We start from the raw sequence: 17,358 nt of genomic DNA on the forward strand, positions 1-17,358 counted from the left end.
TTTTCCTATTTGGAACCAGTCTGTTGTTCCATGTCCAGTTCTAACTGTTGCTTCCTGACCTGCATACAAATTTCTCAAGAGGCAGATCAGGTGGTCTGGTATTCCCATCTCTTGAAGAATTTTCCACAGTTTATTGTGATCCACACAGTCCCTCTTTACAGCTTATAAGGCCTCTGATGGCTTGGCCTCTGGGGACTCCTGCCAGATAACATTTAATTTGCTAAAAGCCCTGAGCCATCTATGCAATATTCTCTCTGAAGACACACTTTACCTTCCACATCTCTACCTCTGCTGGAAACTAACTCCTCACCCTATACCCAGAACCACTCCCATCTTCAGTTGTCTAACTTCAACCCTCCCTCATGCTTCAGTGCTCTCCTACTCTAGAAATGGTCTCTGAGGCAGGCCAGAGCTGGACTTTCCTCTCCTCACTTTCATTGCACCTCCACACTCCAATGTAGTTGGTTGTTTACAGATCCCCCCCAAACAGCAAGCTCTGTGAGAGCAGGTTTCCTGTTATTCTTGTTCACTGTTGTATCCTAGGCCTAGGACAAGTTCCAGAGCATAGAAGAGATCCAGTAAATATGTGTTCAATATAAGAGTTGATCAGTGATTCTCAATCCATAGCTGAATCAAATCACCTGGAGGGCCTATTAACACAGATGATGGGCCCCAAGCCAGAGAGCTGTGATTCGAGTTTCTGACTCAGAAGGTCTGAGGTGGGACCTAATTATTCACGTTCCTAAAAGTTTCCTGGTGATGCTGATGCTGCTGGTCCAAGGGCCACACTTTGAGGGCCACTGGAGTAGATCAAACTGACAGGTCTAACGAATTTTCCATGTTTTCATTTAAGTGCTCCCTTTTTGATAGTATCAATTAATATAGAAAAAAAACTTGAAAAAATTCAGTATCCTTTCATGATAAAAATTCTCAACAAATTAGGTAAGGAATGTAACTCAACATAATAAAGGTCATATATGATAAGCTCACAGTTAACATCATACCTAAAATATGATGCTAAAAGCTTTTAGGTTTTCACCATTCCTCAAACATAAAAAATAAGACAAGACGTCCACTCTCACCATTTCTACTGGTACTGGAAATCCTAGCCAAGGAAATTGGAAAGAAAAAGAAAAAACAGGCATCTAAATCATAAAGGAAAAAGTAAAATGTCTCTGTTTGCAGATGACATGCTTTTTACATACAGAAAACTCTAGACTTTCACACAAAAAAATGTTAGAACCAAAAAACAAATTCAGTAAAACTGCAGGACACACAAAATAAACATATGAAAATAATTCTTGTTCCTACACACTAACAAAGAATTATCTGAAATGGAAATAAGAAACCAATCCCATTTACAATAGCATAAAAGTTAAAAAAAAATATGTAAGAATAGATTCAACCAAGGAGGCAAAAGATCTATACACTGAAAACTAAAAAACATTAATAAGAAGAGCTGAGGAAGATATGAATAAATGAAAAAGATGTTCATGGATTTGAAGAACTAATAACATTGAAATGTCCATAATACCTAAAGTGATCTACAGATGCAATGCAATTCCTAACCAAATTCCAATAGCATTTTCACAGAAATACAAAAACAATCCTAACATTCATTTGGAGCCAGAAAAGACTCCAAAGAGCCAAACCAGTTTGGAGTAAGAAGAATATCAAGCTTCCTGATTTCAAAATAAATTACAAAGCTTCAGTACTCAAAATAGTATGGTATTGAAATAAAAACAGAACTATAGGAAAATGGAATAGAATAAAGAGCCCAGAAATAAATCCACATATGTGCAGTCAATTGACTTTCAGTAAGGGTGCCAAGGCTACACAATGGAGGAATGTTATAGATGTCTCTATAACACATGGTTCTGGAAAAACTGGATATCCACATGCAATAGAATGGTACTATACCCTCGTCTCATACCACGTATAAAAATCAATTCAAAACGGATTAGAGACTTACACATAAGATCAAAAACTATAAAACTAACAGAAGCAAATGTAGGGAAAAACACATCTTGACATTGGTCTAGGCAATTAATTTTTTAATCTGACCCTAAAAGCACAGGCAACAAAAGTACAAATAGATAGGGAAGAGTACTATTTGCAAACCATACATGTTGGCTAATATCCAAAATATACAAGGAACTCAAACAACTCGATAGCCAAAAACCAAACGCCCGGATTTAGAAATGGTCAAAGGACCTGAAAAGACATTTCTCTAAAGAAGACAAACAAATGGCCAACAGGTATATGGAAAGGTGATCAACACTCCTAATCATCAGAAAATGCAAATCAAAACCATCTGTTAGAGTAAGTTCAGTTTAGTTGCCACGTAGTGTCTAACTCTTTGCGACCCAAAGGACTGCAGCACACCAGGCTTCCCTGTCCATTACCAACACCTAGAGCTTGCTCAAATTCATGTCCATTGAGTCAGTGATGCCATCCAACCATCTCATCCTCTGTCATCCCCTTCTCCTCCTGCCTTCAATCTTTCCCAGCATCAGGGTCTTTTCCAAGGAGTCAGTTCTTCGCACCAGATGGCCAAAGTATTGGAGTTTCAGCTTCAGTATAAGTCCTTCCAATGAATATTCAGCACTGATTTCCTTTAGGATGGACTGGTTGGATTTCCTTGCAGTCCAAGGGACTCTCAAGAGTCTTCTCCAACACCACGGTTCAAAAGCATCAATTCTTCTCTGTTCTGTGTTCTATATAGCCCAACTCTCACATCCATACATGACTACTAGAAAAACCACAGCTTTGACAAGACAAACCTCTGTCAGTAAAGTAATGTTTCTGCTTTTTAATATGCTATCTATATTTATCATAGCTTTTCTTCCAAGGAGCAAGGGTCTTTTAATATCATGGCTGTAGTCACCATCTGCAGTGATCTTGGAGCCCAAGAAAATAAAGGCTGTCACTGTTTCCATTGTTTCCTCATCTATTTGCCATGAAGTGATGGGACCAGATGTCATGATCTTAGTTTTCTGAATGTTGAGTTTTAAGCCAGCATTTTCACTCTCCTCTTTCACTTTCACCAAGAGGCTTTTCAGTTCCTCTTCACATTCTGCCATAAGGATGGTGTCATCTGCGTATCTGAGGTTACTGATTTTTCTCATGGAAATCTTGATTCCAGCTTATGCCTCATCCAACCCAGCATTTTGCATGATGTACTCTGCATATAAGTTAAATAAGCAGGGTGACAATATACGGCCTTGAGATACTCCTTTCCCAGTTTGGAACCAGTCTGTTGTTCCATATCTGGTTCTAACTGTTGCTTCTTGACCTGCAAACAGATTTCTCAGGAGGCAGGTAAGGTGGTCCGGTATCATCATCTCTGGAAGAATCTTCCACAGTTTGTTGTGATCTACACAATCAAAGACTTTGGCATAATCAATAAAACAGAAGTACATGTTTTCTGGAATTCTCTCGCTTCTTCAATGATCCAACAGATGTTGGCAATTTGATCTATGCTTCCTCTGTCTTTTGTAAATCCAGCTTTAACATATGGAAGTTCACGGTTCACATACTTTTGACTCCCGGCTTGGATAATTTTCAGCATTACTTTGCTAGCATGTGAGATGAGTGCAACTATGCAGTAGTTTGAAAATTCTTCGGCATTGCCTTTCTTTGGGATTGGAATGAAAACTGACCTTTTCCAGTCCTGTGGCCACTGCTGAGTTTTCCTAATTTGCTGGCATATTGAGTGCAGCACTTTCACAGCATCAACTTTTAGGATTTGAAATAGCTCAACTGGAATGCCATCATCTCCACCAGCTTTGTTCGTAGTCATGTTTCCTAAGGCCCACTTGACTTCACATTCCAGGATGTCTGGCTCTAGGTGAGTGATCACACCATAGTGGTTATCTGGGTCACGAAGATCTTTTTTGTATAGTTCTTCTGTGTATTGTTGCCACCTCTTCCTAATATCTTCTGCTTTTGTTAGGTCCATACCATTTCTGTCCAATTTTATTGTGTCCATCTTTGCATGAAACGTTCCCTTGGTATCTCTAATTTTCTTGAAGGGATCTCTAGTCTTTCTCATTCTATTGTTTTCCTCTATTTCTTTGCATTGATCACTTAGGAAGGCTTTCTTATGTCTCCTTTCTATTCTTTGGAACTCTGCATTCAAATGGATATATCTTTCCTTTCTTCCTTTGCCTTTAGCTTCTCTTCTTTTCTCAGCTATTTGTAATGCCTCCTCAGACAACTATTTTGCCTTTTTGCATTTCTTTTTCTTGGGGATGGTCTTGATCACTGCCTCCTGTACAATGTCATGAACTTCTGTCCATAGTTCTTCAAGCACTCTATCAGATCTAATCCCTTGAATCTATTTCTCACTTCCACTGTATAATCATAAGGGATTTGATTTAGGCCATACTTGAATGGTTTAGTGATTTTTCCCTACTTTTTTCAGTTTAAGTCTGAATTTGGCAATAAGGAGTTCATGATCTGAACCATAGTCAGCTCCCGGCCTTGTTTTTGCTGACTGTGTACAGCTTCTCCATTTTTGGCTGCAAAGAATATAATCAATCTGATTTTTGTATTGAACATCTGGTGATGTCCATGTGTAGAGTCTTCCCCTGTGTTGTTGGAAGAGGGTGTTAGCTATGACCAGTGCTTTCCCTTGGCAAAACTCTGTTAGCCTTTTCCCTGCTTCATTATGTACTCCAAGGCCAATTTTGCCTGTTACTCTAGGTATCTCTTGACTTCCTACTTTGGCATTCCATTCCCCCATGATGAAAAGGACATCTTTTTGGGGTGTTAGTTCTAGAAGGTCTTGTAGGTCTTCATAGAACCGTTCAACTTCAGCTTCTTCTGGTTGGGCCATAGACTTGCATTAATGTGATGCTGAATGGTTTGCCTTGGAAATGAACAGAGATCACGCTGTCTGAGTTTGCACCCAAGTACTCTTTTTTTAACTATGAGGGCTACTCCATTTCTTCTAAGGGATTCTTGCCCACAGTAGTAGGTATAATGGTCATGTGTATTAAATTCGCCCATTCCAGTCTGTTTGAGTTCACTGATGCTTAAAATGTTGATGGTCACTCTTGTCATCTCTTGCTTGAACACTTCTAATGTATCTTGATTTATGGACCTAACATTCCAGTTTCCTATGCAATATTGTTCTTTACAGCATTGGACTTTACTTTCGTCATCAGTCATATCCACAACTGGGCACTGTTGCAAATTTCTGTTAGAATCAGTTCAGTTCAGTCGCTCAGTCATGTCCGATTGTTTGCGATCCCATGAATCGCAGCACTCCAGGCCTCCCTGTCCATCACCAACTCCTGGAGTTCCCTCAGACTCACGTCCATCGAGTCAGTGATGCCATCCAGCCATCTCATCCTCTGTCGTCCCCTTCTCCTCCTGCCCCCAATCCCTCCCAGCATTAGAGTCTTTTCCAATGAGTCAACTCTTTGCATGAGGTTGCCAAAGTACTGGAGTCTCAGCTTTAGCATCATTCCTTCCAAAGAAATCCCAGGGCTGATTTCCTTCAGAATGGACTGGTTGGATCTCCTTGCAGTCCATGGGACTCCCAAGAGTCTTCTCCAACACCACAGTTCAAAAGCATCAATTCTTTGGCACTCAGCCTTCTTCACAGTCCAACTCTCACATCCATACATGACCACTGGAAAAACCATAGCCTTGACCAGACGGACCCTTGTTGGCAAAGTAATATCTCTGCCTTTCAATATGCTATCTAGGTTGGTCATAACTTTCCTTCCAAGGAGTAAGCGTCTTTTAATTTCATGGCTGCAGTCACCATCTGCAGTGATTTTGGAGCCCCCCAAAATAAAGTCTGATACTGTTTCCAATAGCTATTATCAAAAAACATAAAACAAAAATGAGATAAGTGTTGGCAAGGATGTGATGAAAATGGAACCCTTGTAAACTGTTGCTGGGATGTAAGCTGGTATAGCCACTGTGGAAAATAGTATAGTGCTTCCTTTAAAAATTAAAAATAGAATTACCATATGACCCTGAAATCCTACTTCTGGGTATATATCCAATGGAAATGAAAGGGGATGAAATCAGTATCTCAAAGAGATGTTTGCAACCCTATGTGCACTGCAGCACTATTCACAACGGCCATGATACAGAAACAATCTAAGTGTCCATTGGTGGATGAATGGACACTTAAGTGAGTATAGATATGCATGTCACATTTTCTTTATATATACAAATATTTTATATATATATACACACACACATAAATATATATATATGTATATATTTATATCTAGAATGAGCTTTCTAGGTGGCGCTAGTGGTAAAGAACCTACCTGCCAATGCAGGAGGCATAAGAGATGTGGATTCAATCCCTAGGTTGGTAAGATCCCCTGGAGGAGGACACGACAACCCACTGTGGGCTATGGTCCATAGGGTCACAATGAGTCAGACACAAATGAAGTGACTTAGTACACATGCATGCATATATAGAATATGATCAATCTTAAAAAAGAAGAAAATCTTATCATTTGTGATAATATGTTTAAACCTGGAGAACATTACACCAAGAAAAATAAGCCAGACATAGCGAGACAAATATTACATAATCTTACTAAATGTGGAATCTAAAAAAGTTGAACTTGAACAAAAGCAGATCTTAAGTATTTTCACCAAACACACACACACAAATGGTAACTTTTTTTTTTTGTTAAGGTGATGGGTCTGCTAATTAGTTTGATTATGGTAATCATTTCACAATGCATACATATATCAAAACATCAATTATATACTTTAAATATATACAATTTTTATTTGTCAATTATACCTCAGTAAACCTGGGACAAAAAGTTCTCTTTTTCCTCTAAAAGTAACAACAGATATACATGGTTGCCATAACTTTTAGATTCCTATTTTGTCAGTATTTTTTATTGTGGTAAAATATATGCAATATAAAATTTACCATTTCAACCATTTTCAAGTGTACAATTCAGTGTACAATTAAGTAAATTCAAAACGCTGCATAAGCATCACCAGATTTTAGATTCTTTGCTAAGTGTTCTATGTAGTTTTTTTCCTGAGTGTATTTGCTGCCATGGTGTGAAGATGAAATGCTGATTCAGAGTAGCACATAGCACATACAGAAGATATACATAAGTGTATAAAAGACTGTATTTTGTAAAAATTTCCAGGACTTTTATTTAATCAATATCTTACCTCTTGGGCTTCATGAGCTATTAACTGATCCATTAAGAGTCTCCGCCGTCTTTTCTCCCTTTGCTCTCGTGCAAAAGCATCTTCTTCAAGGCGTTTTTGGATTTTTCTAATGTAGTCATCATCTGAATAAGTGTTTAACAAATCAGTGGTCGTCTGGCCTGCTGTATCTAGAGAAGTCTTGGATGCACTAAGAATAATAGTTTTTATTTAGATTTGAAAGTACAACTCAATCACACACCACTACTTGTGACTATAGAGGAAGACCTCAGGGGATGGCTCCCTTGGGTGCTCTGTTCATTTATTAATACAAGCATTAAAGCAAATATTAGAACTTCAGTGTTCAATTTAAAATATAACTTATAATGTTATTCAAAAGACAGGGAAACATTATTATGGTATTCAGGGATTAAACAGTCATCAATTCACATATAGACAGAAGTGTTTTTATGAAAGCACAGTTAATTCATGTTTAACAAAGTAATAATCACACATGTTCTTTCCTAATCTGAGTACATACAGTTTTATTAAATCAAAGATCAAACCCATTTACATAGTTGAATCAAAATTCTTAAATTATAATTAGTTCTACTTAATAATCACATATTTATGGCACAGATCATATTTTATTATAGTTCATTATTTCTATATTTGCTGCTTCCAGCTGAACTCTGGGCACAGAAGAAAAGTATACTATTTTTACTTTTCTATGTACCCATGCCTCACAGTACTGACATGTAGATGATGTTTGCTAAATTTCAAATCATATGCTAAGAAGCACTATACAAGTATAATACAATTTCAAAAAAATTACACACTGAAATTCTGGTTATTTTATCAGCAGGTGCTCAACCTTTGATTGTATTCTGTCAACTGAGAGTTGTTCAGCAGAAACTGTGTAGCTAGCAAAGCCTCAGGAAGATCAAAGACAAATTTTAACTTTATTTACTAAGATTTAGTATAATTCTTATGAATATTAATTAATGAAATTAATATGAATTTATGAAAGTGTAGCATAACTTTTTTAGAGCCTTCATCAAAATTCTTATTATATTTTTACTTAAATGTGATGTTTAAGAGTCTGCCTTACACTGAGCATGGGTTAATAGGTCTCCCTCAACATTGTGTTTGGCTGCTATCAATATACTTAAGATATTGATTCTCCTTTGTTCACCAATCAGTCTATCCAACCATACATATACCCATCTTCTGTCTTATGCCAATCAAGGCCTGAAGAAAGTTACATGATATTTTCTTGAATAAATATTCATTTTATGTGATGTGGGTTTCTTGAGGGCAATAATTATGTTTACTTTATATCTGTTTGCCAAGCCTCCACAGAGTTAGTAATTGTATGAGTGTGAATTATTAGTGATAGGAACCTTGGTTAAATTCATGTGTGTGTTAAAAAGCAGTTGTTAGAAGGAAACTAACGTAAATCTATGACTCGAAATGTCAAGTTACAGCAGCCAACAGCCTCAGAAAAGAAACAAAGAACAAAAAAGCAGGTGGCATTTACTATTTGTTTTAAAAAATAAAGAGTATATGTGAGGGAAAAGCAGCAATGGTTGTTCTTGCATTGCTCTCACTGAGCATTCATTTCATCCTTTAACAAAAGAAACGGCAGACTTTGAAGTGACATCCATGAGAAAGTGTTTTGGGAGCAGGCTTTGAAAGAGGCAGCTGCAGAAATTGCTCCTTAGGTCACCCTAAAAGATGATTTTAGTGCTTTTTGCCATCAAGTAGTGTGAAATTTCTGGAAGAGTCCAGAACATGCTTGATTCTAAGCTAAGGATTCAGAATAACTAAAGAAGTAGTGGTCAATAACAGGGATTAAGAAAGGCCATATTGTACCATAGCTTTTTTGTTTCTTTAAAAGTTTGCTCTAGGCCAGTACCTCCTAGCATTTTTTTTATCTGGGGGTCCATCAGAGGAAATGCCCTTTGTGAAGTGTACTGGAAGGGATCTGGAGTCACAGCTGGGGCTGCTCACATTCAGAGGTGACCGATCCAGGGACTCCAGGGACCCCAGGCCCTATCCTTCTGCTCTGAGAAGTAAGCATGTCCATACCTCATGGGCCCTGGTGGTAAATCTCTGGCAAGACCAAGTGGGGGTTTCTGCAGAGAAAGGACTTGAGATAAACACTGCCATTTCCCTCCCTTTTCCTTCAAAGCAGAGCCCCAGTTTTATTCAGGGAAACAACATACTCAGATGAAGACTACAATTCCCAGTCTCCCATTCTGCTAGATTATGGCCATGTAACTGAATTCTGGCCATAAGGTGTATACAGAAATGTTACGTGGGCATTCTGGGAAGGCTGGTATAAAGAACTATTTTAGATTAGAGATACCCACTTTATGCCTGGGGCTTCCTAGGTGGTGCTAGTGGTAAAGAACCCACCTGCCAATGCAAGAAACATAATGAGATATGGGTTCAATCCCTGGGTCAGAAAGATCTCCTGGAGGAGGACATGGCCACCCTATCCAGTATTCTTGCCTGGAGAATCCCATGGACAGAGGAGCCTGGCGGGGTGCAGTCCATGGGGTTGCAAAGAGTCAGACGTGACTGAAGCAAATTAGCATGCACTTTTTGCCTGTCCTCCTTCCTGATATTGGAACATGGGCCAAATGGCCAGGGGCCTAGAAGCTATCTTACATTGTGAATGTGAGTCTAAAGACAAAAGCCACATTTCAGGACAGTGGAACGAAAGGGAAGATTCAGTCCTTGATAACCTTGGGGCAACAACACATACCCTTGGCTGCTTACATTCTGATTTCTGTTACAAGAGAGAGAAAAATGCTGCTGCTGCTGCTGCTTCAGTCGTGTCTGACTCTGTGTGACCCCATAGACGGCAGCTCACCAGACTCCCCTGTCCCTGGGATTTTCCAGGCAAGAACACTGGAGTGGGTTGCCATTTCCTTCTCCAATGCATGAAAGTGAAAAGTGAAAGTGAAGTCGCTCAGTCGTGTCCGACTCTTAGTGACCCCATGGACTGCAGCCCACCAGGCTCTTCCGTCCATGGGATTTTCCAGGCAAGAGTACTGGAGTGGGTGCCATTGCCTTCTCCGGAGAGAAGAATACACCCATCTAATTCAACCCCTCTGGTTTCCAGGTTTCAAAGCTACCTTAGAGGTCTAAATTCAGAACAGGCTGGGAAAGCAGTGAAGATTAGAGTGAATGTTTGTGCGGGTGTGATCTTTCAAATATTTAACCACTGACATGGTGATGACACTAATTAATCCAAATAGATGCTGATGTAGGGAGTGGAAGATGTTGGCATATTGGTGTTAATCCTGGTTTGTTAACTGTGTGGAGATCAAGGGGTCCCAAGAAAAGAGTAGAAGGTAGAGCTACAGAGAATGCCATTCACTAAAAGTATTTCAATATTTTAAGATGGTCATTTTGGTAGACACCATCTGTTTGTCACTCCCGAGCATGAGACTGGTGAGATGAGTGAAAGAATTGAAAGAAATGGAGTGATTTCATGGGCCAAGGTCAGGGAGGGTGTGGAGGGGTTCAGATGGCAGCTGCAGGGGAGAGTAGGCTTGGGCTGTGGTTATTTTAGGAGTCAGGGAAGCACAGATAAACATGAGCAGGGCTTAGAGTAGGGCATCAGGAGTTTCTGCAGAAGGAAGGAGGAAAGGCAGTTAACACATACATTCCGCATTCTGCTTCATTTTCATTCACACCCGACTTCCTCACCATTTCTTCTTTCAGCTTAGTCTTATTCCACTTCATTTGACTCTATTCCCTTTCTTCAGAAATATTAATATGGAACTGAAGTATATAATTTGTGTCTATTTTTCTTCCTTAACGGAGATTTATTTCCTATTCTATAAAATGTAAATGAGTAGACTTTGGATAGTTTCCATGAAAAAATGCAGAAGAATTCAAGCTGCTTCTATATGTGCAGTCCCTCGTTAGTTGTTTTCTGTGAGTCAGTGACCCCTGATAGGAAACAAAAGTGGAGAAGATCTTTATCTTTAGGCAAAAGAAGCCCATTAACCAGGCGCTTTCTGTAAAGAACCCACTGAAACTCTTAGTGATATTTTGTTGACACTCATTCAGCAGTTCTTTATTGCTGGTCCCTGTGCTGAATGCTGAGGATGCAAGGTGAGAGCAGCTAGAGTCTAACAAAGGCAGTGCGGTGAAAAATGTAAACGGATAGTAACTTGGAAAAATGTTAGTGAATGTTTAAATAGTATGTGTGATAAGTATAGCATAGAAAAAAAAATTAACCTCACAAACCATAATAGCTACTTGCCTTCTTGATATTTACAAAATCGTTAATGAACAACTAATCTGAATTTTATCTCATTTATCTTCCTTAATATACTCTCTCAATGAAGACTTTACAAAGTAAAAACATCCTTGGAATAGCTATTTCAGGTAAACTGCTTCTAAATATTCAAAAGTTAAAGTAAAATGAACTTTTTTAAATAAAAATCAAATTTTTGATTATTAAAATAATTTTAACTCACCTTTCTTTTGCCTGGAGATCCTTTTTTATTAATGCTTCAAACTTCTTAATTTCATTGGCCACATCCTTTAAAGAAAATTCATCAATTTTTTACCTCTAAATATATTGAAACTTTTTCATTTATCACTTTCATTCAAATTTATTAAAAGTGATGTGTACTAATAATTCAAGCTAGTTAGGATTTCTATATATTCTAGAATATTCTTCTATTCCAATTTGTTACTTTTAGTGTAGGCTAAAGTTACCTAAAAGAAGGTGAAAATTGCCTAATCTGAATTATTCAGTTCACAATTCTAGCTCTGACAGTACATCAAAAGGCATTTAATAGGAAAAAAGATTATCAAAAAGTTAGGATGTGCACTTTTAATTACAATTATTTTAAATGAGAATAACTCCGGGAGTTGGTGATGGACAGGAAGGCCTGGCATGCTGCAGTTCATGGGGTTGCAAAGAGTCGGACACGACTGAGCAACTGAACTGAACTGAAGCATTTTTAGGATATAAATATTTCTTCAAAAATTATCTTGGGTGTTTTAAACATTTCTTTTGTACTCCTATATGTACTATTAATTTGCTGTTGGAAAGTTAATTTTAGCTGATCTGCCTACTGCAAATCCTTTTTCATAAACTTTAATCAACTCAAGGAAACATAAGAATTAAATATTTTTACTAAAATGGGGTCAGAAAAAAGCCTCTGTGGGTAACATTTTTAGACTCTGACTATAGGATTTTAATATTAAAAATTAAGTGTGAGTTAAAATAAAATGCAATGGATTTAGACTTCAGAGTGATCTGCCAATCTTTGCTTTATCAGCGTTGTGAACTTGGGTAAAACATGCCAATTTTCTGAGCCTCAGTTTCCTTATCCAAAAAAATGGGGAAAGCAATACCCTACTTAGAGAGTTGTTTACAAATTCAAGACAATGAGAAGTGGCCAACCCACAGCCTGACATACAGCAGATGATGAATAAATGGTAGCTATTATCTTAAGTTAAAGGGGAGAATATCACTAACAATCATTATAGCAGCGTGAAGTATAGATTACAGGAATTAGTATCAAAATGTACAGATAGTACTGCTCCCCCATGAAATATAATGAGATCGTATCCTATATGGATGACTGATAAGTCTAAGTAATAAGATATATTTATCAATAGTATATCTTAAATCTAAATATAATGAGAGCAAGCAAATTGCTTAACATTTCTAGGATTCATAGAAAGACAGTGCAACATGGGGAGGAAGTATCCAGGAAAAGCAAATAGTAGCAATGGCACATACATGGTATTTTGGGTACCTAGACTGGCCCCTGTTGTATACATGGGTGTCATGACCCATCACAACAGCACCCACTCTGGCACAGTTTGCTAGTGATCACAGAATCCACCACATAAGAGTCCACACAGGTATTCTCATTTAACAGCAGTTTGTCATCCATATCCTAAATCTATATTCTCTGTTTCTAAACAAATAATGGACTAAGATGGATTGGACATGCATGCAGTGCAGGTGTTTTAAGTGAGAAGGGACAATGCCAGACGTAATTTGAAAAGGAAATAGGAAGTTCAGGGAAGTTTCTCTCTTAGGGAAAGATCATCCTTTCATTAAGATAAACACAACACAATGTTAAAGGATTATCTCTTACCTCTGCCTCTTTTTTCTTTTTCATTAATTTTTGGGCATCAAGGGTTTTCAGAGTACGATTTGATGTGGGTTTAGGAATCTGTATGATAGCTGCTTGGATTTTGGCCATGATTTCATTTTGTCGTCTTCTGCTCAAGCGTTGCTAAATATTCCATATACATAAGTTTAGTTATTCAGTTTATCAGAATAATATGCAATGTAATACACTCACAGGTACACAGATATGTAAATTTTCCATTCAAATTTTCTAAACTCAGCATTAACTGACGGACTAGGTAACATTAGGAAGGAAGTATCAAAATAACTAATTTTGAAAAGTATGATATTGAAACACAATTTGGGAGTCCCTAAATTATGCAGATGGAATGTGTCTATTTTCATTATGGGTGGTGATACTAAAAGGCTAATAAAGGCATCCCCAATATGAAAAATGAATGTAATTCTTTCCCAGTTCCACCTTCATGACCTGCCTAATCATGGAAAGAAAAAATTCAATCTGGGACATGTGTCTAGGATGGCTCCCAACATCACTTAATTATTAGAGAAATGCAAATCAAAACTACAATGAAATATCACCTCACAACAGTCAGAAGGGCCATAACCAAAAAGTTTCAAAACAATAAATGCTGGAGAGGGTGTGGAGAAAAGGAAACCTTCTTACACTGTTGGTGGGAATGTAAATTGGCACAGCCACTATGGAGAACAATATGGAGGTTCCTCAAAATACTAAAATAGGACTACCATATGACGCAGCAATCTACTGCTGGGCATGATCCAGAGAAAACCACGCACTCCAATGTTCACTGCAGCACTATTTACAACAGCCAGTACATGGAAGCAACCAAAATGTCCATCAACAAAGGAATGGATAAAGAAGATGTGTTATGTATCAATATATACAATGAAATATTACTCAGTCATAAGAAAAGAACAAAATTGTGTCATCTGCAGAGATTTAAATGGATCTGGAGACTGTCATACATAGTGAAGTAAGTCAGAAAGAAAAAAATGTTATGCATTAATGCATATATGTGGAATCTCGAAAAATGGTAAAGATGATCTTATTTGCAAAGCAGAAATAGACGCACGGATGTTGAGAACAAACATATGAATGAATTGAGAGACTGCAATTGACATATATACACCACTATGAACCTACTGTATAGCACACAGAATTCTACTTGGTGCTTTGTGGTGACCTAAATGGGAAGGAAACCCACTCTGCTGTACAGCAGAAACTGATACAGCAGTGTAAAGCAACTATACTTCAATTAAAAATAATAATCAAAGGACATTTAATGAGTATTTTCAACGCTCAAAGCATTGTACTAGGCAAATTTTTTTAATTGGAGGAACCAAAAATCTTATGAGGTCATATGACAGGTAAATAATGAAAGTCAATAATATCAGCAAGAGGTGGTTAACACCAAAGAGTGAGAATTACCTGTGCCCTAGGAGTTCCCCAGAAAGAGTCTATGTGTACTGGGAAGGTTGCAGAATAGATGGAGGGAAGTTTAGGGGAAGACAGGAAAGGAGAACAGTGAGCTTGGGTACAAGAGAGGGAAGAGCAGAAATAAATGAGTCCTATTCAATGACACGGAGAAGGCAATGGCACCCCACTCCAGTACTCTTGCCTGGAAAATCCCATGGACAGAGGAGCCTGGTAGGCTGTAGTCCATGGGGTCGCTAAGAGTCGGGCACGACTGAGTGACTTCCCTTTCACTTTTCACTTTCATGCATTGGAGAAGGAAATGGCAACCCACTCCAGTATTCTTGCCTGGAGAATCCCAGGGACACAGGAGCCTAGTGGGCTGCTGTCTATGGGGTTGCAGAGTCGGACACAACTGAAGCGACTTAGCAGCAGCAGCAGCAGCATTCAATGACAGGCTGCCAGTGGAATAACAGAAGAAAGACAATGCTGAGGGTTATGAAAAGATACAGAAAGACAGGTTGAGACTGTTCAGTGAAAAAATTTGAATGCTAGTCAAATCAAGGGGCAAGATATTTGTAGAATAGCTTCCCAGGTGGCTCAGATGGTAAAGAATCTGCCTACAATGCAGGAGATCCAGGTTCAATTCCTGGGTTGAGAAGCTCCTCTGGAGAAGGAAATGGCAATGCACTCCAGTATTCTTGCCTGGAGAATTCTACGGATAGAAGAGCTTAGCAGGCTACAGTCCATGGGGTTGCAGAGTTGGATACAACTGAGCAACTAACAAAACACAACATATTTGTAGAATAGCAGGTTTCTGAGAAGAAGCAGCCAACAAAAGTGGAATTGAGGGTAGATTCTCCTAGCAGTTGATTAAACTCTAGGAGACAAGCCTGAAGATCAGAGATTCATTCATAAGTTGCAGCAGGAGATCTGAGTGGATACGACAGGGGTATAGAAGAAAAAGAGCAGGCCTAAGATGCACAAGGAACTAGGAGCAAACAGAAATTGATAAGTTACTGGCGATTAGTGGATAGGATCGAGGGAGGCATCAACAATGAATAAATGGAAAGAAAAGATAAAACCTGAATAGGGACAGTAACATAATCAGGGACATACATGCTTTAAGGGGCTTCTTTGAAAATGCAACATCTTTGCCGTGTCTCTTCAGAAAGCTTTATATTCTGATATGTTTATAATTTTTCTTTATGTACTTACATCTCGAAAAGCCTCGCTTTTCATGTTTTGAACTTTTGTGCTCATCAGGGGCTGTACAGTTGGCATTTCCACTCCAGTCGGAACACCTTTCTTTTTCCTCTGGAGAGCAATGTACAGCTGATATAAGAGTTTCGTGGCAGCCCCAGGCTTCTCTGTGATGATATTGTGGGCCACATTCTGATCAAATTGCACACCCAAAAGGTGAAGTGTGGGCTCCAAGCGAGAAAAATTGTTAAGTTTGGCACTGGAAATCCTAGGCATTAAAATATTTCACATAATAAGACATTGAGTTAAAAGCAAACAACAAATATCAGAGGATTTTCATAACCAAATACCATGTTCTTTTAAATGTATCAGTCCTTGCAAAAACCACTTAATCCTCTAGACAGATTGAGATTTTGTCTATTGCCCTAGCTCCATGCATTTATTTCTCTTGATTGGCTAAACTAAAACTGATTACTTTCGTATACTCTTCTACTTAAATAGATACTAGAATTTCTACAGGAAGTCAGTACAAAAACATACCTAAATGTCTTCTTCGAAATGGAAAAACTTAACTGTAGTTTTGGAAAATATTTTACTCAGAAGACAAAACTTCACTTTAAATATCCATTTCTTAAATTGGTATCACATGAAAATAACCTTATTTTCAGTGATGACTGAAAGTGATGTCTCTCACCTTTATCCTCTCAGGCATTATCAGAAATCGTTACACAATATTAGCCATACAACTAGATGAGTCATGAGGTCATCACTGTATAGTTTATATTACTTCTTCAAAAATCACTAAAGACTTTCTAAAATATATGTATTGTTGAATCATCTATTATCAAATGAGGCTCACATTTTAGAAGAACTCATTAATTCATTATTAATTTACTCTCCCAACTATACCAATAACTTATTTAATTTAATAAATGTTTATAAAATTATTAAGGTCTTACAAAGATGAATAAGACACCCTGTCCTTTAGCAGTTCATAGCAGGAAAACAAGTGTAGTAAGTAGTGATAAATTAATGCAACTGTTGTAATAAAGGTCTCAAATAACCAAGGGCCATCAATAAGCCTATGGATACAGCAGCAGAATAAAAGCAAAAAGATGTTAGATGCATTTTCAACTTTTGTGCCTCTCGTATGTTCAAACTGGATGCAAATGTCAATTTTATCCACTGGCACATTTTCTCTTTACTTTAACTTTCAAACATCAGTGACATTCTTTGATAGAAAAAAATATACTGAATATACTTGAATATAAGTCAAAGTCCCATCTTCTCCCTGAAAAAAGAGGATACCTTAGAACAGAGGGAGTTGGCAGAATTTCTAATATTATAGGGTTACTCACTCAATAACTTTATTTTAGACTATAAAACTATTTGGGGAAGATACGATGGCCTCTGCTGAATTTTCAGAAGC

General features: G+C 37.9%; 1 protein-coding gene across 1 annotated transcript in view; it reads right to left on the reverse strand.

Annotated features, from left to right (window-relative positions):
- The window catches only part of SPEF2 (sperm flagellar 2), a 202,328-nt gene that overhangs the window by 165,125 nt on the left and 19,845 nt on the right, over positions 1-17,358 (reverse strand). Inside the window, exons 3-6 of the mRNA XM_061393749.1 lie at positions 15,945-16,197; positions 13,299-13,439; positions 11,655-11,719; positions 7,177-7,363 (exon numbers count right to left, since the gene is read on the reverse strand). Coding sequence (XP_061249733.1) covers positions 7,177-7,363; positions 11,655-11,719; positions 13,299-13,439; positions 15,945-16,197 — 646 coding nt within the window. The remainder of the gene's footprint in view (positions 1-7,176; positions 7,364-11,654; positions 11,720-13,298; positions 13,440-15,944; positions 16,198-17,358) is intronic.

The sequence above is a fragment of the Bos javanicus genome, chromosome 20 (genome assembly GCF_032452875.1).
Source record: "Bos javanicus breed banteng chromosome 20, ARS-OSU_banteng_1.0, whole genome shotgun sequence".
Lineage (NCBI taxonomy): Eukaryota > Metazoa > Chordata > Mammalia > Artiodactyla > Bovidae > Bos > Bos javanicus.